The sequence below is a fragment of the Echiichthys vipera genome, assembly GCF_963691815.1.
Source record: "Echiichthys vipera genome assembly, chromosome: 8".
Taxonomy (NCBI): Eukaryota; Metazoa; Chordata; class Actinopteri; order Perciformes; family Trachinidae; genus Echiichthys; species Echiichthys vipera.
This window is the reverse complement of record NC_139833.1, coordinates 5,625,155-5,648,032: the sequence shown is the minus strand read 5'-3', so window position 1 is coordinate 5,648,032 and position 22,878 is coordinate 5,625,155. Positions and strand designations below refer to the sequence as shown.

Genomic DNA, 22,878 nt, shown 5'->3' with positions numbered 1-22,878 from the left:
GCTGTATGCTTCCACTGTATATTTCACTTACTTAGTGAAAGTAAGAAGTTTCTTTTAATAGCTGTTGAATTCTGTTATATCTACAGTGACTTTCAAAATATTAAATATATATTAAAAGTACACAGTGAATCTTTTATACAAAACAAAATGTATATAAGAAAACAAACATTTTGTCATCATCACGATCTAAAAAAAACATAATTTTACCATTTTTTCTTTGTGTAAAAACAAATAGAAAACAAAAGGTAAATATAGAATATGAATATCTAATAGATTCTACCTACCTCTAGTTTACCGCTGCTCCTTCCCGCAGCGATCAGATTTCCTCTGAGCTCCAAGGCCCAAACCGAGCTTTCCCAGTCTGCTGTCGCCTGCGTCCCGGCTGTGGAAGCTCTCTCTTGGGTTAAAAAGACGGCTGCATCCCCTAAGCTGGGTCTCCTCTGGAGCTGAGCTCCTGAGGGCGGAGAGGAGGAGGCAGAGGAAGGAGAGGGATAGGCGGAGGGTGAGGGGGGCTCGTGCTCCATGTAGGCACGCTCCACCAGACCTCCAAAGTCAAAGCCTTCTCTGGGCGGGGTGAAGAGGTGGGAGGGGGGCTGGGAGGCAAAGTTGGTGTCAATGAGCGGGGTGAGATCAGGCTGGTCCGTGAATAGAGTTGGCCGTGTGGGAGCCGCGCGGCGTCTTAGCGGGTAGCCGTCTTCCTCTGACAGGCCGTCACCCCCGGTGGAGGGGTCGTGGGCTTCAGGGCCTAAACACTCCGACTCTGTGGCTCCGCTCACGCTGTCCCAGCCGTCACGCTGCTCCCAGCAGCCACTGCTGCTGCTCCGTCTGAGCCTGAGGAGGACACAGAGTACAGTTAGTCAGCTGCGAGGCACCATCACTTTATACAGAGAGTTACTGAGATCAATCTGATAATAGTCTATATTAGTGATTGTTAACTCACTGCAGATATGTTGGCAAATAGGTGACCCACCATACATTTTGACCACCAGAGAGCACTGAGAAATGTCCTACTAAGTGCATATCATAGTAACAATTCATAAAACAAATAATAATAATAACAAAAAAGGTGTCTGTTCTGGGTTTATGTAAGAACAATATACTGCCATCAGATTTTTGAAACCCACAAAGACATCAGCCTAAAGAGTTCCAGTATCATTGTGCTGTAATCGAGAGTACCTTTGTTTTTTTACATATTTAGTTTTGAATTCTATAAAACAAAGACACCAGACGTGTGTTGTTGTGATACCGTGAGGAATGAGCACGATCAGAAGAAAGGTTCAAATAAAAACTCTGCCAAGTGCTGGACAAATTTAGAGGACGACATCGACGTCAAAGCACTGAAAAAACAAACTAAAACATAAAAAATAAAAAATAATAAAAAAATCAGTGTTGTGACATTCTCACCCGTGGTTCGGGATGATGGTCAAACAGTCCCCAGTCTGGGCGTCCCAAACCCGAATCTGTCCCGCCAGGCAACAGCTGGCCAGCAGCATCCCGTCACTGGCCAAACACTCGATGTCCTGCGAGAGAGAAAGACAGAGATGACAAACTGTTTTTGTTGTTTAATTTCTAATTAATGAAGTTTACTTAATTGGAAACGTGAACTCTATTTTGTTCCAAACTGACGGACTCTGACTCTGGTGAAATGCGAACATGTACAGTAAGCGTGTGAACCATTTCATAATTAGATGAGCTAGTACTAATATAATATTCTTATTCTTCTTATTCTGTTTTGATCATATATTTAAATACATCCTGTCAAACTGGTTCCTGTTGGATCGACGAACCCATCAGATGTTCAAAGACTGGATTACTTTGATGCTGAAGGAGCTCAGAAACGTCTCTTTTCTATGATTTCTAAGCAGATATAATGATGATGAACATCAGTGGTAGAGATTTCCTCGGGAGTGTAAGTCACATCGATGTCTGTGTGCTAAGAGTTATTACTTCACTTTGAATACGTTTTTCAATCATCTAGGTTTACGTCTTCCCTTTATCTGGGTCCATTCTCACCATACTGTGGCCCCTCAGCAGCAGCGGTGAGATCTCGCTGATGGGTGGCGAGTAGCCGTAATCGTCGCAGGGCAGGTCCCCTCGTCGCCGGCGGCCATGAGGGACACCGTTCTGGCCGTAGTTACGTGGGCAGAGGACCCGGTAGAGACAGAAGAGCAGCAGAACCAGCAGGACGCCCGCAGCCAGACCCAGAGCTGCCACTCTGGAGGAGAGGAGGGACAGAGGCGGAGTGAGATTAACTGTTGTCAAATGTTTGTTGTCCTGCAGCATCTACACCCTTCTCATTCTCTCACTCTCTGGGTAGCTTCACCTTTGTCTTTGACATCCTTGATGGCACGGGTGTTTTCCTAATCCAGAACACACTTTTTCCTACATGTTTGGGGGATTTTCACCCAGCAATAGTGATTAAAGTTAAAGTGGTTTTTGGAGGATTCTACCCACGGAGAGTGTTATTTATATGACATGTGACCCTGAGCCTTCACCAGGAATGGATGGACCAAAAAACAACAACTTTCCAGCATTATTATATGGTCCCCCCACGGTGCTTTTCTTTCATTTTGTTAGACATGACACAGTTTAAAATAAAAGAACACCCCCCCCCCCCCCCCTTAAAATATTTGACAGGTTCAACCATAGCATCCTAACGTATTATACAAAATGCTTCTATCCACCTGGCAGAGCATGACGTAGCGAATCTACATCTTCTACAATCTGCTGTGGAATGTGGCACAACTGTGATGAGTAAACATGCCACAGGAGTGAGACCTACTCTCTCCGTGATATACCAGTCCTTTAAAACCCGTCTGCAGCTCTGCAAAACTAAAATAAAGCTCTGTACACAAAGCTACAAGTGCAGGATTTTACGCACTATAAGGCGCACGTAAGAACCTTCACATTTCTCAAAAGCTGACAGTGCGCCTTATAATCTGGTGCGCCTTATATACGGACCAATATTGAACCACAACAGGTTTCGCAACTACGGTGAGCAGCCGCCGACTCTATTTTCCCCCGTAGAAGAAGTAACGCGCGGTGCATGTTGAGATATATGACTGCGCGAAGCGTGCCGTTTCATTTCCATGTGTGTGTTTGTGTAAAGAGCCCAAAATGGCTCCTATTAAGAGACACGCTTACGACGCAGAGTTTAAACACAAGGCCATTAGTCACACTCATGTGATATAAATGTTGCACTACATGTTATACCTTGTTGTTAAAAGATCAACTGTGTCATGAAAATACTGCGTCACTGACTTTACCTCGGGAAAATAATAAAACAGCTGTTTATTCATTTTGAGAATGAACGGAGTCATCAGAACGCTGGTTTGTAATCTATTAATAAAGTTCGACTGGCCCATCTGACTGTTTTGTTGACATTCCCTTTAGCGCAGCTCCATCTAATGGATGCAGACCGTAACCCCAGCCTGGACTGTAGCGTCTATTCTATGCGCCTTATAATGTGGTGCGCCTTATATATGAAAAAAGTTTCAAAATAAGCCATTCATTGAAGGTGCGCCTTATAATGTGGTGCACCTTATAGTGTGGAAAATACGGTACATAGGGACTTTACGAGCATGAGGGACGCTATGTCAGACAAAAGTCATAAGATGGAGAGTTGTACAGATAACATGTAACGAAAAGTCCATGGCCAGACTCAAACCAGTGATGTTGTGGAGACGTTTTTTCAGAGTGAGCAAATCACTTCATGCCCTCGCACCCCCAGGACTTATCAGGTGGGGATTTAAGTTAACACACTCACAAATACTTTATTTCTAGGCTGTTATTGTAACCTGTCAACTCTCGGTCCTGTGCAGAAATTCCTGAGCAGCGAGTTGATATAATTTAACTTCTGTTCTCCTTTTGTTGGTTGGATCTCACTCCTGCAGTTCTGGTGTTAGTGACGACTGTGATGACTCTGATCTGTGCCCATCTAACATGCGAAGGAAGTTCCCTTTTCAAGTGTGTTCAGAACGGTTAAACACTTCAGAGTCTAGAGGGAATCAAATCGGATCTAGGCAGTGGAGCAGAACATGGCAGTGCAGCACGTACGCACACACAGTAATCTGATAAAGAGATATATGCTCTTAATACTCGAACAGGGGAATAGTGTGGGTAAGTGGAGAGTTGATCTCTTTGCCGACTTACATTCATGTTACTGAAAAATACACAAAGAAGCGCACCACGTCCCTCTGGTGTTTTTTTTATATACGGTATATATATATATATATGCTTATTCCAATCTTGGATGGAAAATCTTGTTTATGTACGGACCACATAAATCACAGTGTTACACACAGAGAGAGAGAGAGAGAGAGAGAGAGAGAGAGAGAGAGAGAGAGAGAGAGAGAGAGAGAGACAGACAGACAGACAAGGAAGAGAGAGAGAGAGAGAGAGAGAGAGAGAGAGAGAGAGAGAGAGAGAGAGAGAGAGAGAGAGAGAGAGAGAGAGAGAGAAAGAGAGACAAGGACGAGAGACACACACACACACACGCACACACTTTAAATTGTGAGAGGTCTCGAGGTCATATGAGCCCTTTTCACACCGATTTTGGAACAGTGCGGCACCATCATTTCTTTTCATCACTAGGAAACAAGCAAAACTGAACAAACTGCAAACTGAATCATTATAGTGAGCCCAAGTTAGCCGAGAGAGGGGAAGAGATGGTGGACTAATGCAATCAATGTTTCTGTAAGTTATGAATAACTTAGGATACGCTGCTTTGTCACTTTTTGACCCTCATGTGGAGCATCACTACTGCATGTGGTCCCACCCTGCCAGCTGAGTCAGTCACACAGGCGTTGGTTTGGCGCGGTGACAACCTCCGCTGTGCCCACATTCCCACTTCTTTCACACATATGGTGGGCCGTAATAAAGGCGCAACAGCCCCACAGCGAACAGGCTGTGTGAAAGATTCTTCCTGTTCCTTGACACAGCCTTCCCCTGAGCCTGTGAACACCGCTGGCAGAGCCTTTATGTGAACATGAACACATGCTGAGAGAAACACTGGGAATTCAAATCTAAATGCAAATGCAAGAGGAGGTTGAGGTGATAGATTTGATGCAGTGTTGAGTGTCTGTGCAGTCAGAGTGAGCACTGAATGCGAAATAGTTCGTAGTCATACAATTGGCTGAGTAAGGGACGTGTGTGTAAAGATAACTGCCTGCTGTAATCAAGGCTCCATTCAAAGATCTTTTCTAGTGATTAGTAAACAATCTACCTGTGTCTGTGTTGCAACCCGCTCTGAATCCCAGTGGAACAGCATGTTCACCTTTATCACAATGGCCTTCTCTCTGTCTGAGGGCCATCGAAAACAAGCCGTAAACTCAGCTGCCACTTCCCCGTTGTGAAGGTCACGACCCTGACCCGACTTCAGCTGATAACCTTCGTATCTACTGTCCAAAGATGAAATGAAGGATTCAGCCTTCTACTCAGCAGTCAAGGTGACAACACACCGACTTGCACAACGTGGCGAAAACTAAACCAGACTCTGATGTTGTTGGTGAAGGGAGGGGTGCATTTTATAACGACTACATTTCATGATGTATCAACGCAACAATCTAAATCCCCATATTGAAAATCCTGTTAAATATGCAGTTATGCTCCAGCCACACTTGCTTGCATGACAACAGCTCTTGCTTGCCAGTTGTCGAGGTAGTGCACATGTTTTTCAGATGCACAGCAGTCAGATATTACATCTATCAAAGCAGTGATGGAAAGAGCTGTCACTTGAGCTCAAAGCGCAACCGAAATGAGTAAAATGAGACTGTCTGGTGAGAAACTTCTGGCTTATGGTTCTTCGTGAAGAAGGAGCGCTCGCTGTCCCAAAAACCTGAATGCTGCAACAGAGCTAAATGTTTTCAAGCAAAGCAAAGAATCAGCGGATGATGTCATGTGTGTTTTTGTCCTTGAAGATCGAAAATGTAAACTACAGAACAAAAGAAATGCATTTAACCACCCTAGCACATTTCCTTTTTCAGACACGATACGGATCACGGGTACATTTAAAGCAACCAGTCGGCCAGGCTGGTCCAGTCAGGGAGAGACAATACTTGCAGAAGGCGTAGAGGGCAAGCCTTCCTTTTTCTTTGTTCTGTTTCCCTCTCTCTGTTTTTCCCCGCATACGATAACAATCAGTCCAGTGACACTTGACACAGTGCACTTTAAGCATCCCTGAGACAAAGATGAAGCTTTATTCCCTTCTTCCAGAGGCAAAGGGAAAGGGTGATTCAAGACACTTGACCCTATAAAACCACCAAAACAGGAGGTTCTTGCATGTTTCCTTCGACTTGCTGGACAACCTGATGCTTAAAAAGTGTCGGTTTTACAGATTTTCTTAACATGACCTTACTTCAGACCACCTTGGCAGTCAGAGTCTGTTCTACTGTACTGCTCTACTTCAGATGAAGACACCTGCAGAAGAGACTTAAACCAAGGTTTCAATGTCCACTGTGCAATCAGTTCAATGACACGCTAGTGGAAAGACCCAAGGCCAAGGACCTTTCACAGCTGCGGCCCCTGCTCACACGTGTCTGTGTGTGAGTGTTGGTTTAGTTAAGTGACCAATAACTAAAAAAACAAAAAACACTGCTGGAGGAAAGAAAAACAACATATAGCACCAACAGGACCAGGTTGTAGCGATGTTATCATGTGTGTTGGATTTCAATGTTTTATTTATTTAACATTAAATCACATTGTAAAGCCAAAAAGGGTTGAATACTTTTGTGCAAACTATATGTAACTATGTCATTTTGCATTTCATCCCCGACATACTACCACATTTTTTAATTAACGCGGACATATTTTAAGTGCTTTACTTATATGCAGAGGGATGTTTTTCCCCACTTTTGGAAGGGAGTTGTAGACAGAATGATGGGGTTATTTTGAGGATGAATGGACTTTGGATTTAGTTAGGAAATTAGGAAAAGTTTTGTCATTAACATGAGCTCTTTAAAAACGTCGTAGCAATATGCGACATGCACGTGTATGTTTGTGTGTACTTACTTGTAGAGGGTGAGGTCGGTCTGTAGATCTGCAGAGACTTTGGGAATGGATGGAGGGGGGTGTCTCGTGTCCTGAGGGTGACGTGTCTCAATGGCTTCCTGGGGGCTCAGGTGAACTGTGACTGGAATGATGGGCAGGATGCTGATGTACCTGAAGCAGAAGAGACAATAATAATTTATGATATATATTACAAAACCTGATGGGGTCTTCAGAATCAGAATGGGGATTCCAAAACTGGCCAAAGATGCCTGTGGGCACGCGAGTAAACGCATCAACTCGCCTGCAGAGTTGTCTGGTTCTGGTTCTGACTTTAACAGCAATATTTAAATATCACTGATGCAACAAATAATTAAAAATGCATTGATTTTGGGGTGCGTGTTTTACTGTTCCTGTCCCTAGTTGATACATGCTAAACAGTGTTTGCCACTGATGGCAACTGAAGACAAAGGATTGGTTGCGTATTTCTAAAAATTGTTGCCTAGGCAACTTGGCAACTGCTAGTGTTGAGCCCGGACACCATCAAGTTTAAAGCCAACTCACCTTTTGGCTAAAGTGATGTTGTAGTAGCTGAAGAGCGATGGCCAGTGTCTGAAGGACAACCTCCTCCAGCCCTCCTCGTCTTCTGCCCCCCAGGTGATCTGAGGCACAGAGGGGGGCGGAGCCTGGGGAAGGGGCCCTGCTCTGGCGGAGCCATGGTGGCCCTGTGACTGGTTCTCAGGTAAGGGAGTTGGATCTGGTGCGGGGTGGATGCTGAGGGTGCTGGTAGGATCACCTCCACGGAAGACGGGAGCCACCCCGAGGTGAGGGGGCAGACCGCCTCCTCCTGGATCTCCCAGAGGGCTCTGCTCCGACACCTGTGCAGCAAGGTAGGTGCGTATTCCGGCGGGGTCGGTGTAGACGAGGATGCCGATCCAGATGACAGTGCCAACCTGGAGATGAAGCAGATTAATGATTGTGATCAGTCAGGTGAGCTGTGTCAGCTGAGATTTATTCTTTCATGAAACTGGTTTTCAGTAAGTCACGCCTCCACTTCCAGTATTTTCCCCCTCATCCATCACATTTATGTTTACTTCCAAATATCAGATCACACCGTTTAGTCATCAGGTGTTTATTCTTCTTGTCATAATAACAAATCTCTCTTTTACCCACTGTCACAATAAACCAATTATCCACATGCATTCTCAGTGCCATAACTAGCACACTAAAGCTCAAATAACAGGACTTTGTTGTCAGATTTAGCTAGCTACATGTGGATGAGGTCTTAAAGCACCAGTCCCTGTTAATGTGATTACAAATGCACAGCCCTTTATCCATTTTACTGCAATGGCACACGTGTCAGCTTGAGGGTGCAGCCACACTGATTTGTCACTGAATTACTGAAAGACTGACAGACAATGCTCCTGTCAGTCTTTGTGACATTAATCATGAAATGTAATTAATAACACATTGAACCTGGGCACAGAAGGTACAGGAAGCCAACGATGTTGTGCATAAGAGCAGCACAATGTTTACAGTCTGCTTTGAATCCATCGTCTCACCATGATGATCCGCTGAGCCAGGCGTGTGCGGGCCAGGAAGTACACCACTCGCAGCCTCTTGGGAAGCCTCAGGTTCCTGAAGGCCGGGGTCTGCAGGGTGATAGTGTGGGGGGAGGGCCGCGGGGGAGGGGGGACCTCGCGTGGACGCAGTGGGCCAGGCTTGGGTGGCGGTAGTCCTGCTTCTGCTGGCAGGCGGCGGTTCAAATCAGCCAGCTGTGTGTATGGGGGGGGGGGATTGAAAATGTTAACACATCTGGAATATCACAATAACAATATTACTTGCAATGAATAAAAACAGATTCTAAATGATTAGACTCTGTTTTTATCCATTGCAATTATAACATTATTTTGTTGAACAAATTGAACTAAACGCAAAAGGCACTATTAAAAAAAAAAACAATGCTAGTTTCAGTTTAGTCTTTCAACTAACTCAAAAAATCCCTTTAGTGATGTTTTTATTGCACAAGTTGAAATTATGATGACGATAAAAAAAATGTTTTATGGCGCAACTTTAATTAATGATAAAAAGAAAATTAGTTGCAGCTATAGTCATCACATATTTTACGTATACCACGTATTTTCCTATGGATTAAGGATTTAATTTTTACCTTTAAGCTGATTATATTTTGTGTATGGCTTATAGTGCTAATGCTCATTTAGTGGGGCACTGAGCTAAACACAAATGAAAGGTTCCAGTATGTGTATGACAGGAAGAAGGAGCAACACTAAGAAATAAGAAGTGTACAGTGTGAAAACAGTAATCTGAAAACTATGTGGGGAATGTGTGTGGGCCCGTGACATCTCACCTCCTGTAGGACCCGTATTTGCGCATGTGTTTGAGCTTGTCACGTTTATCTTCATGTTTACATTTGAGATTTTTACATTGATTGTTATGGTTGATTCACAGATGTGCCAGTGTTTGTCAGGATTAAATACATGCAGACGTCAAAACAGTTAAAACGATAAAATTCTGATTTCATGAGGCACAAACTGAGTTATAGTGTTGTATAAGTGAGAGTTCTCACCTCCATGCGTCGGATGTCTATAGAAAGTACTGTGGTGAAGAAGAACATCTGCAGGAAGAAGTCGGACACCAGCCCCACCACAGCAAACAGACAGAACTCCTGCAGCATAAAAAACAAACTTTAACAAACAAATAACCTGTGGTATGACAACCTAGCTAGAAGGATACAGGTCTTCACTTAGGGCGCACTCACACTGTCCTTCCGCACCGCGCCCCGGGCTTTAGGGTACTTGTCCCCCCCTCCCTCTCCCCGCTTGCCAGCCCGTTTGTACTCACACTACCTCGGCCAATGCTTCTTGCCTGCCTATACGTCATCACGTCTAACACGTCACACGCATTGATGACGTCATGGCGATGCGTCGCTTTGTTAACAAATCTTTCCGTAGACCTCAGAGTTTTTGTGTGTCTTGTCGACTGTTTTTGAATATTTCCATCCAACCAAATCTGCAGTTAACACTCCACCTCCGCATCACACCAACGTGAACCTTTCGCCACCATTGTTGTTGTTGTTAACAACAACAATGGTGCTCGTACATGTGCAAACGCGCTCTACAAAAGCCCACCTCTCTCAGACGGGCCATGGACGGCCATCTGGCCGCAGCTATGCGCGGAGCGGGTGCACTCACACTGGTCAAACGCACTAGGCTTTAGCCGAAAAACCTGTTTTGGCCCGTTGCGGAAGGACAGTGTGAGTGCGCCCTTAGTCTTTGGATTGAGTGTGTTATGTGTTGCAAGAAGGACACAATGCTTGGTGTGAAAAGACTCCAGAAAAGGACTCATTTCTCGACTGTTTTCACACATCATCATTAACATACTCTCACATACTGTCTCATTTGTGTTACCTGGATAGCTGGCACCAGAGTGAAATAGCCAATGAGGATGATGCACAGTTCAGTGGCCATGTTCTTCATGATAGACCAGCTCTCATTACTAAGGCCTGGGGGAAAAACAAACAAGAGATATTTAACATGCTAATTCATGCAACAGGTGAGGCGTAATCATCACGTAGTTGCTTGTTTTGCTGTACCTGACACAAAAAAACAAACAAACACAATAAACACACAACACACTTTTCCCTTACCCTGAGCGATGCGGAGTTTGACCTCGAGGTCGACGGGGGTGGACACCACCGACTTGGTGAGGACCAAGACGTTCTCGAGGCCGATCACCACCACCAGGTAAGGAAAAATCTCCCTGCAGACAGAAAACGACGACACTTCAAACACAGGCGTGAATTGAAAAAAACGACACCAGGACTCACTTCTGAGTGCAGGTCTGCATACAGTGCATATACTGTACATGCTCATGAAATGTTCCCATGCCACATTAGCATGTTTTTGAACCTCTGTCTCCACCTTTTTCCTATGACAATTAACTTAAAACAAGCAAGGAGTGCAAGAGAAAAGAGTAAAGCTGAGTTTGGTGGAACAAATGTTCCCATCTCCCTGAAGTAGTTTTGTAATAACTTGTGTGTCACCCACAATGACTCAGTGGCCATTCATTTCAACAGAAACTGGGCTGTTTCTAAACAATGAGCCGCTTGGTTATCAAGACGATCATTTACAATAAGGTCAAGTAAATCATCTGGTTATGCATTAGTCACTACAGTCCCTTTCTCACAGAGATTCTGCAACAGTGCTGCTATGAAGGTATGCTGCAATGCCAGCTTTTGTTTATGTACACAGAACCAAGCTGAGGTGTCCTAATCCCTCTCCATAGTGTGATTTCACACAGCAGCCGGCATTCTGGAAGCAAACAGGTATCAGCGTCTTGAGTATGTGAGGCGCTCCACACCGTACAAACTGCCACCTTTACGCATTATAGTAGCACAACTGTCAGTAGTGAGAAGAACGGAGACACACTGCACCTCTGCACACACACGTGCGTTTGAGACAGAGAGAAGGAAAAGAAGGTGAACTATTGCATGCGATGTTTCTGTAAGTTCATAATAATTAAGGCCGCTCTGAATGCTGCTTTGTCACTTTTTGACCTGCATGTGGGTCGACTCCAGCATCACTACTGCATATCCTTCCGCCCACGTGTATGTGTGTGACACAGGCCAAAACAAAATGCTAAATGATTTTTATAATGAAGGTTCTCTTCCAGCCAGAAAGAACAAATAATGAAAACGCTAAATCGAAAATCGATTTCTGGCAGGTGTGTGCTAGGAATTTCCTCCTCTGTTGAAGTGCACAGAGAGATTAGTTTGAGAGTATAGATAAGCTTGTACCGTAGAAGTGAGTGTATAACTGGGTCACAGCTCTGCATGTTGCATCAGACGCACTCAGTAACACTGTACATAATAAACACACAAACACACATAAGTAGAGTCAACCATGAGTAAGCAGAATGTGTAGCTTGCATGCATTTCTTGGTTTTTATCGACCTTGATGTGTGTTTATGCAAACGCACACACAGAGAACGAGAACAGTCCTTATCCGACGTGCGTGGATCGTGGTCAGTGGTTGGACAACAGTTTACCGTTGTCACGCCACGATGTCTGCTTTCTAATAATCCTCAAATGATTGGACAACCATTAAATGTCAATATCACTATACGTCCGCCTCCTCGGGAAGTCCCGCCCACATCCACGCCTCCTTCATCCACACTAACACACAGTCCACCTGCTGTAAACATTAACATGTAACGTCGATGAGGAGGAAGAGGGAAGTCAATAAGGCGGTGTCTGTGGTGTGTGTGTGTGTGTGTGTGTGTGTGTGTGTGTGTGTGTGTGTGTTTGTGTGTGTGTGTGTGTGTGTGTGTGTGTGTGTGTGTGTGTGTGTGTGTGTGTGCGCGCGTGTGTGTGTGTGTGTGTGTGTGGACCTGTCCTTGTCTTTCTGTGAATAAGATAAGAGATAATGATGAAACTGTTAATGGCCTGTTAGGGCAGTAAATATCCATTTAAATGTCAAAAGCAGAGCATAACGGGGGCGATGCAACAGCTGCAGAAACTGTGACCCAGAAGCTCAATCCAATTATTATTCTGTAAACACCCTTATTTAAGTTAGAGATTCACTCTTTTGGTCAGTGGTCTGGTTTCCACTACAGTTGGTCCTGATAAAATGAATCAATAATAAAAAGTTTAGATACATGTTGACCTGTTTCAAGCCTAAGAGTCTTCAGCATCTGGAAAACAGTGTGGAAAATAGCAGGCATTCCTACCCTCCATTGAGCGTGGGTGTCAGTCCAAACAGTGTACACAGTCCCACAGACATGAGCAGGGAGCTGAGGACCGTGACCACAGCAGCCAGAGCCAGACCCCACTTGGACTTCACCATGTCAATCTTACCTGCAGGGAGAAGAAAGATGATATAAGGACAAGCTATTCATGCACCTGCTCTATTACACCTAACTTAACTATTTTGGGCTTTTTTTAAAGAAATCACTTCACCCCCCAGGTTTATTACTTGAGCTGTAATCAACTATGTGCCAAGATGTTCATAAAAATGAAATTGCATGCAAGTGTTGCCAAAGTTTTAAGATGCCAGCTAATTAAATATAACACAGAGTCAGCTATGAAAATAAAAGTGTTAATTCCGTTAATTTTGACCTTTTGAACGGACAATTAATCAAACTCTGAAGGTTTTTAAGTTCAAACATTCCCTACATTGTAAAGATCTAGCTACATTATGTCCTTAAAAACCAATTGACATAAAGTATATTCTACAGCTATGTCGGCAAAAAGGGAAAAAAAGAACAAATGTTAGCAAATACAAAAGAAATTAATTATTCTTAAATAATTTTCTCACTTTGTCTTCAAAATCTAATAAAAATAAAGTGATCAAAACTGCAATAACAAGCTACTTTACATTTGTATATGTTTAAGGTGTAAGAGTGAATAATATTTTGTGCACTCTGAGCCTTTGTGTTTGTGTTCTGAACTCATGATTGTACAAACAGTGCCACTGAGGGTAAGCCGGGTGCATTCTTACAGCAGTGTACCAATGTTCCTGTGTGAGGATTAGCCCTGCACCAGACAGGAACAACCTTGGCACACAAACACACGTGCACACAATATGGCGCAACAGGCGTGAGTCTGGATCTTTGGCACGTTGTGAGGTGTGTGTGAACAAAGAAAAAAAAAAACAGAAATGAACAAAGTATGGAGGAACAGGACGGACAGGACGGATCAGGGAGGGAGTGGGACTAACGTGTGGAGAAGTAGATGTAGGCGAAAAGGATGATGTATGTGGTGACGAGCGGGATGAGCTCAGCGATGCCGATCTCTTCTTTGAAGTGGACGTGAACCATGTGGTCGTCTCTCAGGCTGCAGTTGGCTGACGGGTGGAGCTGCTTCAGGCGGGCCCGTAGGCTGCCCAGGAACCTAGACACACAGGCATGGAGATTAGATACATCCCACTAACCCCTTTTATTTTCTCTTCTATTGCATATGTGACTCACCTGGCATCATAGCTAGACAGCACTAGAGTGATTGTGTACGTCACCACTCTCTTCCTGTTGTAGTGACTGACCCCAGTGTACTTCCCCGGGACGCCAAACAGCAGGTCTAAAACACACAAACACACCTTTTTTGGTAAACGCACATATTGCTGCACATTCCTGTAAATGCCAATCATGTTCCTGTTGTAGTGACTGATAAACAGGCAATCAAATACATCATATTCACACTCCAGCTGTCATTCATTTGTCTGACTGGCCTTCAGCGTGAACAAGAGTGTCAGTCTGACTGCGTCTGGCAGCCAAACTGTCCCTGACTCCAGCTCCACAATAAGCTGTCCACCTCTAAATCTCTTGAGCTGGCTTGGTCCAGTCAGGGAGGGTGATTTAGTTCACTGTGTCAGTGGGTAAAGTTTTAAGAGAATTCTCTATGTTCCCAAGGAATGTAACTGCTTGTTCTCTGTCCATATGAAAAGCCTCTTTAGTTTTCTGATACCACTAATCCCCTGCTCACTACCTCCCCACAGTTACTCCTGTTGAATGAAGGCAGACTGTCCCGTTGAAAGAAGTAATAAAAAAAATGCCTCTGAATATATTCCACTCCTTTATTTTGCACTTCATGGTGCATTTAAAACCATACAAACTTTTACCTTGATATAGCCACACCATTAAAATAACTACAGTGAGTCAGATAAGATGGAAATGTTTGGATCAAAGATGTTCAGCATACTCAGAGAGAAGCCATCACATCAGAGACCAGCAGCTTCTACCAGACAGTTAAAGGTAAAGGAAATTAAATCTTGAAATGAACAAATGGTGGAAGGAGTTAATGCTGGGCAATACGGCTGAATCTTCTATCCCTATATATGTAATTGAATAGCTCCATTTATATCACAATGTATTATATTTTCTGATGATTAAATAAATATATGAAATAACTCTGTGGTAAAGCATATGTTTGTACACTCCTGTGTAGTTTATTACTTAACAAAAGTACTTTAGTGCAAAATGAACATAACGTGTAAGGGTCGGAACATAGAGTCACCCAAATGACAATATGACAAATCTTACGTTAATAGCCCCGTGATACAGTTTGATCACTGTTTTTTCTACACTGTGACAGAAACAATACCGAAATATATGTGTCAGGCATGTTTTTGTCATTTTGACGATATTTATTGTCATCGACCGGCTCTAGTGGGAGTCAAAGACATAAAAACAATGGCTCTATTTTTAGCTCTCGAGAGGCATTCATTCACACTTCTGTTATCTTTAAAATTCAGAATTTTGAAATCATTTGGTCCACCAGGGGATGATGTTTACCACCACTAAATTAAAGTAGGTTCATCATTTTTGATGGATTAAGTTGAGAGATGTTCCACATTATACACACAATCAATCCATGTCACAGGGTCATGGTCATGGGTCTGTACACAGGAGCATTTGACAGGTTAAAAACACACGTGAACTTAAACTTTTCTTTTTTTCCTTTGAGAAATATCCCTAAACAAGAAAAAAGGCACTTTTCAATGATCTTCTTCTACACTATCCATTTCCTCCTCCTCATCCCTACCTCGCAGTGTGGCCGAGGTGTGCAGGCCTTTCGGTTCATGTTTCTGGATGGTCTTGAGGAGGTCGGGGTCCGAGTCGAACAGCTCCTGCTGGTTCTGCCAGTAGTTGCCGGGAGAAACAAGCAGGCAGCCGTGCTCTGGCAGCACGGACTGCATCCGCCGTAACCCCGGAAACAGGTCTGTCACCTGGAGACACAGCGTCTCCAGACTGCGAACCCCGGAGCTGAGAGACGGAGAGAAGACGAGGAGAAGACAGAGATAAGGAACACAGGGGAGGGGGTGAGAAGAAAGGAGTAGTTGGAATTAACACAGCTTACAAATACCAGAAGACCTCAAGATATTAGTATTGGAACAGAAGATAGCTGTAATCTATTAATTAAGGGAAGTACCAAATCATTAAGTTCACTCTTGGAAAAATGCTCCAGATTCAAAGAGACTTCATTAAAAATCAACTGCACTGCACAACAGCATGTGCCCAACCTTTAAGTTTACAGATCTACGGCTCAATGGAAGTCAACACTTTTTTTTGTAGGTCAATGATGTTTTTCTTTCGTTCTGTCACGCCAGGAGGCAAAATGGTTTTGGGGTCATGGTCTGACTAACTGTGCAGCAACACATGTTGGGGGGACGGAAACCAATGTCTTTTACAAAGCAGCTGCGTTTAAAGGGGCTGTACTCGACATTCAGAACATGAATACAGCAGCAAACGAATATTTTCTATGTAAGGATATAGTGGAGTGATGGGGTCCTGAAAAGAGATAAATGTTCCATTTGTATTTACCACCACTAAAAGGTAATTCATTAATTAATCAAGATTCAAGAAACAATGCCAAAAATCCTGTTTCCCAGCATCTCAATCACAAATCCCAAAAATTTTGCAGGTGGAAAATCTTTAGGTCAGTTTGGTCAGTTGGTCAGACAAAACAAGCACATTTTAATCAGTTAATTAAGAAGATAATCAATTATTTATCGCTGTAGTTTGTCTTTAGGTTAGGAAATATGCAGAAAAACACACTGTACCAGTGTGTGTGCGTTCACCTGTCAGAGTGGACGTGGTTGCGTATCTCCTCCAGCAGGCTGAAGGCTCGACCCAGCGGCGACCGAAACACGTCCACCGGCACCAGGCTGCTGTCCCACGGAGACACCGATGCCTTCACCAACACCTGCTGGATGTAGGCAACCGGAGGACCCCGGTACTACAGCCCACACACACACACACACACACACACACAAACAAACAAACAAACATGTGGTTGACACATTCAGTGTATCTACTGAACCAGCCTCATTAGCAGGTAATCCACCACAGTATCACGACTGCTGTTTAAAGGAGAACTCAAGAAGGTGAAAGTCTGCTGTGAGTGCTGTCAAGTTTCCTGTCGTCACGCCTCAAAGGTTTACTGTAAAGTAAAACTACTGTTGAGCAGTACGTGAGCCAATGCTCTGTGTTCATCTTTCATTATTTATGAACCTCCACCTTTGCTGTGAAACTTGTGTCTGAACTAGTTTTACACTTTCAGAGTGAGGACAATGTTGTGAAGAGACATCAGTTGAGTTTGGATTTAGGATTGTAATTACTTTAAGGTCAGGATGAGGATTCAAGGTTAAAGAATTATACAAATATGGACAAATTCTGAGATGTACATAAAAGTGCGTGCTCTCTCTTCTCCTACCCAGTCGGGCCGTTCTCCGAGGTCTCCCTGAGGCTCATGGGAAGGGACGCTGTAGTCTCGCACCCCCGTGGTGAACTCCACAGGACCTGTCCCAGGCAGGGGAAGCCTCAATAACGGATAGCTGGGAGAGAGAGAAAGGGTGAGATTGGTGAGGGGGGGGGGGTCACATGGTAAATAACGGTAATGAAACACAAGCGTGAGAATGACTGAACCTCTCAAAGTCTGCTCTTTTGATGTGTTGGGAATATTTTATTTTAATATCAGACAATTTGGCTCGTGATTATTTCCTTTACAACAAAAAAGTATTATAATACGTATAAAACGAAATGCACAAACAGGATTGCATCTTTGTGAGGCTGCACAATAACCAGCAGATACTTGATCCATGCACGTGTGATGCGTGTGTTCAGCGTGCAACAGCTGGGAAGAACATGACACCAGGGCCCCCGGCTTGTCTTGCAAGATTAAGTGCTACCTGGAGAAACCCCCTCCCCATTCCTCCTGGAAAAGGGTGGTTTGTTGTGAAACTAGTTCCCACAGAGTACCAAACCTCTCACTTCTTGTTGTGTGTGTGCCTGTGTGTGTGTGTGTGTGTGTGTAGGGCAAGTTCCTTTCCTAATGATGGTGTTGGAGATATCCGAAAAACATAGCTGACAGATGAGCTTTCAATGGTGGTAGGAAAGTGCACACAGTGTCCTTCTGACAGATAAAAGAGTGCGTTTCTGTGCACAGTACCTGTGTTCTTTCTTAATGCTCACTGATCATGTATCGGATATTCACCATCACAGGATTCATAACACAGCTACTTCCAATCCTTCTAAAACTACAATCATGGGAGGAAAAGACTTTTAGCACTTAAGCATTACTAAGCCATGGTGTCAAAGCAAAATTAGTCAAGTATGATGTCATTATCAGCTTGTACAGCAGGCGGTCCAGCCGGGAAAGAGCTCCTCAAGAAACTAGCCACAGGGCTGTCTTCAAAACAAGACAAAGCCAGAGCACATCTGACATTAGATAGAGTGAATCTGTTACAGGTCAAGACTGAGATCGGAGAACAATCAAGTCCTTTTTTCATTTTTATAAACAGTAAAGACAGAAGTCTTGCACTATTAAAGTATTAAGAACATTCAGAACTTTATATATAAAATGTTACATCCGAAAACAGGTGGGTTGCAGCTAGAGATGTCACGATATGAGATTTTGATACCTCGATTATTCACAGAAAAATCCTATTATTGAACAACATGGCAGGAAAAAGACACACAAGCATTTTAGTTAAAACACCGGTTGACACCACGGGTAACTATCCTTGATCTGACGGGTCAGATTCTCACGTGATCTTGTGGTATGATATATACAGTGTTGGACCTCTTTGCAGTCACTCAGACAGCATGCTTTGCGTATTGGATATTCATCTTCTAAAATCAACTTCCTGGTCATTTTGCAGATATCCAAAATGCTCCCTAGCTGCCGCTTTAAGGCCCCTTTTTGGCAGACATAAGGCTGGATTGTCAGTTCCGTCTGACATTTTTACAGCTCTTCTTCTCACACTTCAGGTGAGTTTTTGGCAGCTTTCCAAGCCTTAATTATATCAGAAAGACAGGAAATGGGGTGGGTGAGAGAGAGAGAGAGAGAGAGAGAGAGAGAGAGAGAGAGAGAGAGAGAGAGAGAGAGAGAGAGAGAGAGAGAGAGAGAGAGAGAGAGAGAGAGAGAGAGAGGTGGAGACATGCAGCAAAGGGCCACAGTCGAACCCACGGTCGCTACCTTCAGCCTCTTTACATGGGGCGACTGCTCTAACCACTGTGCCACCGGCCGCCCCCTCAGGTGAGTTTTAGCAGTTTTTAGTCACTACGTACAATGAGAGGACAATAGCACACAGGCAGACATATGAAAAGGCCTGTGAATTTATGATAATGCATGCTGGCTTTCCCAATCTGTAGTCGCACAGGGAAGGACTCTTGGAAGTTTAGCTGATGGGCTAAAAGAGATCCACATAAAAATACATAAATACAAGTTTGGCTGTTTGAGTTGAGATCCATCTGTTTTTCTGTATTATCTGCAGAGATAGGGGAACATCTGGGATATTATCCCCAAACTGAGCAGGTGTTTAAGTATTTGCTGATTAACTTATGGATCAGCAACATTATCACCCTCCAGGTGGACAGCGTGTTGTCATTTTGAGTACAAATATGACTCATTTCACTTTTAGAAATGTGTCAGTTTGAATAGAAACCTCTCTGCTCTCTCTCTGTTTTTTCTCCCTCCCTCAATGCCTCCCCCACTCTGCAAGGTCACTGTACCTCCACAAAGGCCTCTTTTGTGCGGAGCCAGCCCCCCTCCTGACAGGCAGATGGAGGGACAGGCCTCCCATTCTCACAGGGCCATTTTCTCACAGCCCTCTGCTCGGCTCCTGCCTTTAACAAGCCCGTCCTCAAGCCCTTTTCTTTCACTTCTCCCCTGGGTGGTGGTCAGCCATCCATTTGCTCTGCACCCCTGCTGTAAGGTGGTGCGAGGACAGCACGCAGCAGGTGAATGTGTGTGTTTCAGATCGCTGAGATTGTTTTACAATGCTTTCCCCGATGAAGCCGGGCCAACTCTCTGACCTATGTCCTCTCTTTGGACCAGAGGTTTAGCGAGAGTAGAAATGTGCGTGTGTTAAGTGAATCTTTGTGTCGTCGTGCCAGCACGCAGGGGGGGCTGTTATGTTATGTGTGTGCAGATGGTCAGTTCAGATGAACTGAGCCGGTTACTCGTCTCCTCTGTCCAATCACTTTCTCTTTAATTCAGTGTGTCTACGCTGGATGACTGGTAGCTTTTTTCCCCAGGTTTTATTTGTGAGGACACTTTCACACATAATGAAATGTTTCTTATAATACAGTATCAGCCTGAATAAAAGAATATTTCTTCCTAGACGTTGCATTTAAAAAAGTGGGGTCTGTAATCTTCTGCTGAATCTAACCAGGGACTGAACCATCTATTAAGCAGTCAATAACGATCAAGACCTCAAAAGACAGCTGAAAAAATACCAACTGTCAGAGAGTGAGTATGTGAGTGGTGCCTTTCACTGCCTGTTCATGGTTGTTGCACCATCTGTATAAAAGTTACAAAGACGCCTCTCTCTCTTTCATTTTTAAGGATTCCCAACACTACTTCCTGCATTTCCACCAATGCTGCAGAATTCTAGCAGTCAAACAAATAGAGTTTCATCGACATTTCGGCATCGAAACATCAACACCAGACAGAGCACCTACCAGCAGGTGAGGATGCTGGCGGAGGTGAAGAGGATGATGGGTACTGGGTAGGAGGCACACAGGAGCCCATGGCGGTAGAAGGCCGCCGAGATCTTCTCTCTCAGCTGCTCGCGCAGCGTCATCCTGGTGGGCGGGGTCAACTCCCGGCCATCGGGAAGCACTGCGCGGCCGAGGACAGTGCGCCGCGGGGCATCCAGGGACCTGGAGGAGTGAGACAATAGTTGAACGGATCTTTTTAACAACTTAGTGGTTTGCTTTTCACAAAGAAGAAGTGATCGCAATGTGCACAAGTGTGTTGAAAGTATGTTAAAATTGTAATAATCAAGACATCGTTTTGGGTAAAAATAACAAAACATTTGCTCCGACATATACACTTGAGAGTCTTGTTGTTTTATACATTTATGAAGCACTGATTTATTACTTACTGACCAATCATCTTGGACCTCATTGGGGCAAACCTCATCGCGGTACCTCACAGACACACATGTACAGAGGACAGCTCTTAAAGTGAAGCTCTGTCCTGGAGACCTAATTACTCACATACTCCACGTTTTGGCACACATGCCGCTGACTAAAGGCACGCTGTGTTTTTCCTTCAGACCAGCTCATACAGGGGTCACATGCTAGACAGCACTTAAAACACACGGCTCTTTCAGCAGCCAAAAAGGTGTGGACACATTTCCCCCCGGTAGAAAACATGCAACTCCTGTTGAGCAGCTCGACTGAAGCAAACACATGTAGGCCTGCATGTCTCATCGATCAAACCTGGGTAAAAAAACAACCACCAGGTTCACCTGATAACAGGCTTTTGTTGTTGCACAGTGGGTAAATTCCACTTCCACTCAGGTAGGAAAACACAGAGGGACGAGCCGGCCAAGGAGGAAGACAGTAGCATTTAATGGAGCAAACATGTGAAATGTGAGAATTTACTGCATTCTATTATCTTTTAATTGTAAATTTAGGTCTTTGGCCTTTTGTAGCTTGTGATGAGCATTTTTTACAATATTCTAATGAGTAATAATCAGTTAAAACTTTATTATTTGTAAAGCTACAAAGTCGAGAAAAACGATTTTAAAGAGCATGAAACGATTACAAACACAGTTATTATGTTATGGGTAGAAAGAATTAGTCGATTCATCATTTAATCAGCAAGTTCAGCAACTATTTTTACAACCGAGCTATCATTTAACAGTCACTGTTGACATGTTTAAGGATTTGAGGGTAAAAGAAAACAAAAGAAACGTGAAATCTCTGTCTCATGGGTGGCTCACCTCAGTTTAAACAAAATCAGTTCCTTTATTTTCCCATATCAACTTAATCTCCTGTTGACTTCTCTGCCCAATCTCAGCTCTTGTCTCTCTCTCTCTCCGTTTACTCAGCAGACAGGTTCAGCGCTGCCTATCAAGTGTTTGTAGTTAAACACTGCTCTATTACAAATGTCTAACAGGCTGCTCTGGCGCACACACACACACACACACACACAAACACTGCATCTGGATTTGTACAATATCTCATTCTACTGACCATTAAGCCTTTGATTCTCACATAATGTCAATAAGCAGCACAATATTATGCGCTAACAACAACAACAACAGCTCTGTCACATCAGTTGTTACCGCGCTATATCCATCATGCAAGCCTTAAACTGTTCTGACGCCATACCTGCTGATGGGAGACCAGGTTATCTCTCTGGCTCGCAGCCGTTTACGTCCCCTAAAAGCAGCAGCACTGGGTTTTTTGAGCTTAAGCGTTGCCTTGTGGTTAACGTAGAGCTCCCTTCTTGATTCAGGCTGAGTGTGCGACTGCTCGGTCCGCCCCCCCGGGAGCAACGGAAACATTCCCTGGGAGGAATTTGCCTCAGGAGTCCCTTGATCTCCTGTTATAAATACCCTATACAGTAAAAACAGCAACGTCCTGGCAAGCTTGCACAATGGGTTCTGCGAAGGTTAAAACAGGCTCTGAAGTGAAGCCTTTCTGCTCCGTCTCTGCAGGAAAGTCGACTCTCAAACAGGTTATGGTCCTGCTCACTTTCTTGCGAGGGAAAATGTTCAATGAACTTCTCCATGTCTCAGCTGCTTGTCCTGTTCACTGCGTGCTGTGAGCTTACACGAGAGTAGCGGTGAGACCTGATTTGGCAAAGCCTCAGCAGTATCTCCGTCAGTGAACTAATCCGGGATTGAGCCGATCGGAAACTCAGCGAGCAGCGAGCAGCGCTCAGGGCCTATGGCCGACCCCCGCTGCTTCCCTCCTCCTATGTTGACAGCCTGTAGGAAGAACTATCCTGTACGCCGCAGCACGGCTGACTCACAACTCAAAAGCATGGCAAGTTTGACAGAGACATAAAAGCCAGAACTTTATATCCAAGGCAGAAAATATATATCAGCCACTGAGTGCTGGTGTACTGTTGTTTCAGGC

The 22,878-nt window shown here is 44.1% G+C and overlaps 1 protein-coding gene across 1 annotated transcript in view; it reads right to left on the bottom strand.

The window, feature by feature from the left end:
* The window catches only part of scap (SREBF chaperone), a 37,190-nt gene that overhangs the window by 11,807 nt on the left and 2,505 nt on the right, over positions 1–22,878 (bottom strand). The window contains exons 2-17 of the mRNA XM_083918149.1: positions 20,464–20,664; positions 17,213–17,333; positions 16,578–16,735; positions 15,542–15,762; positions 13,972–14,077; positions 13,722–13,894; positions 12,733–12,859; positions 10,652–10,764; positions 10,413–10,507; positions 9,572–9,670; positions 8,547–8,759; positions 7,549–7,937; positions 7,009–7,158; positions 2,014–2,215; positions 1,405–1,520; positions 285–831 (exon numbers count right to left, since the gene is read on the bottom strand). Of these exons, the coding sequence (XP_083774275.1) occupies positions 285–831; positions 1,405–1,520; positions 2,014–2,215; positions 7,009–7,158; positions 7,549–7,937; positions 8,547–8,759; positions 9,572–9,670; positions 10,413–10,507; positions 10,652–10,764; positions 12,733–12,859; positions 13,722–13,894; positions 13,972–14,077; positions 15,542–15,762; positions 16,578–16,735; positions 17,213–17,333; positions 20,464–20,585 (2,952 nt within the window). The 5' untranslated portion in view covers positions 20,586–20,664. The remainder of the gene's footprint in view (positions 1–284; positions 832–1,404; positions 1,521–2,013; positions 2,216–7,008; positions 7,159–7,548; positions 7,938–8,546; positions 8,760–9,571; positions 9,671–10,412; positions 10,508–10,651; positions 10,765–12,732; positions 12,860–13,721; positions 13,895–13,971; positions 14,078–15,541; positions 15,763–16,577; positions 16,736–17,212; positions 17,334–20,463; positions 20,665–22,878) is intronic.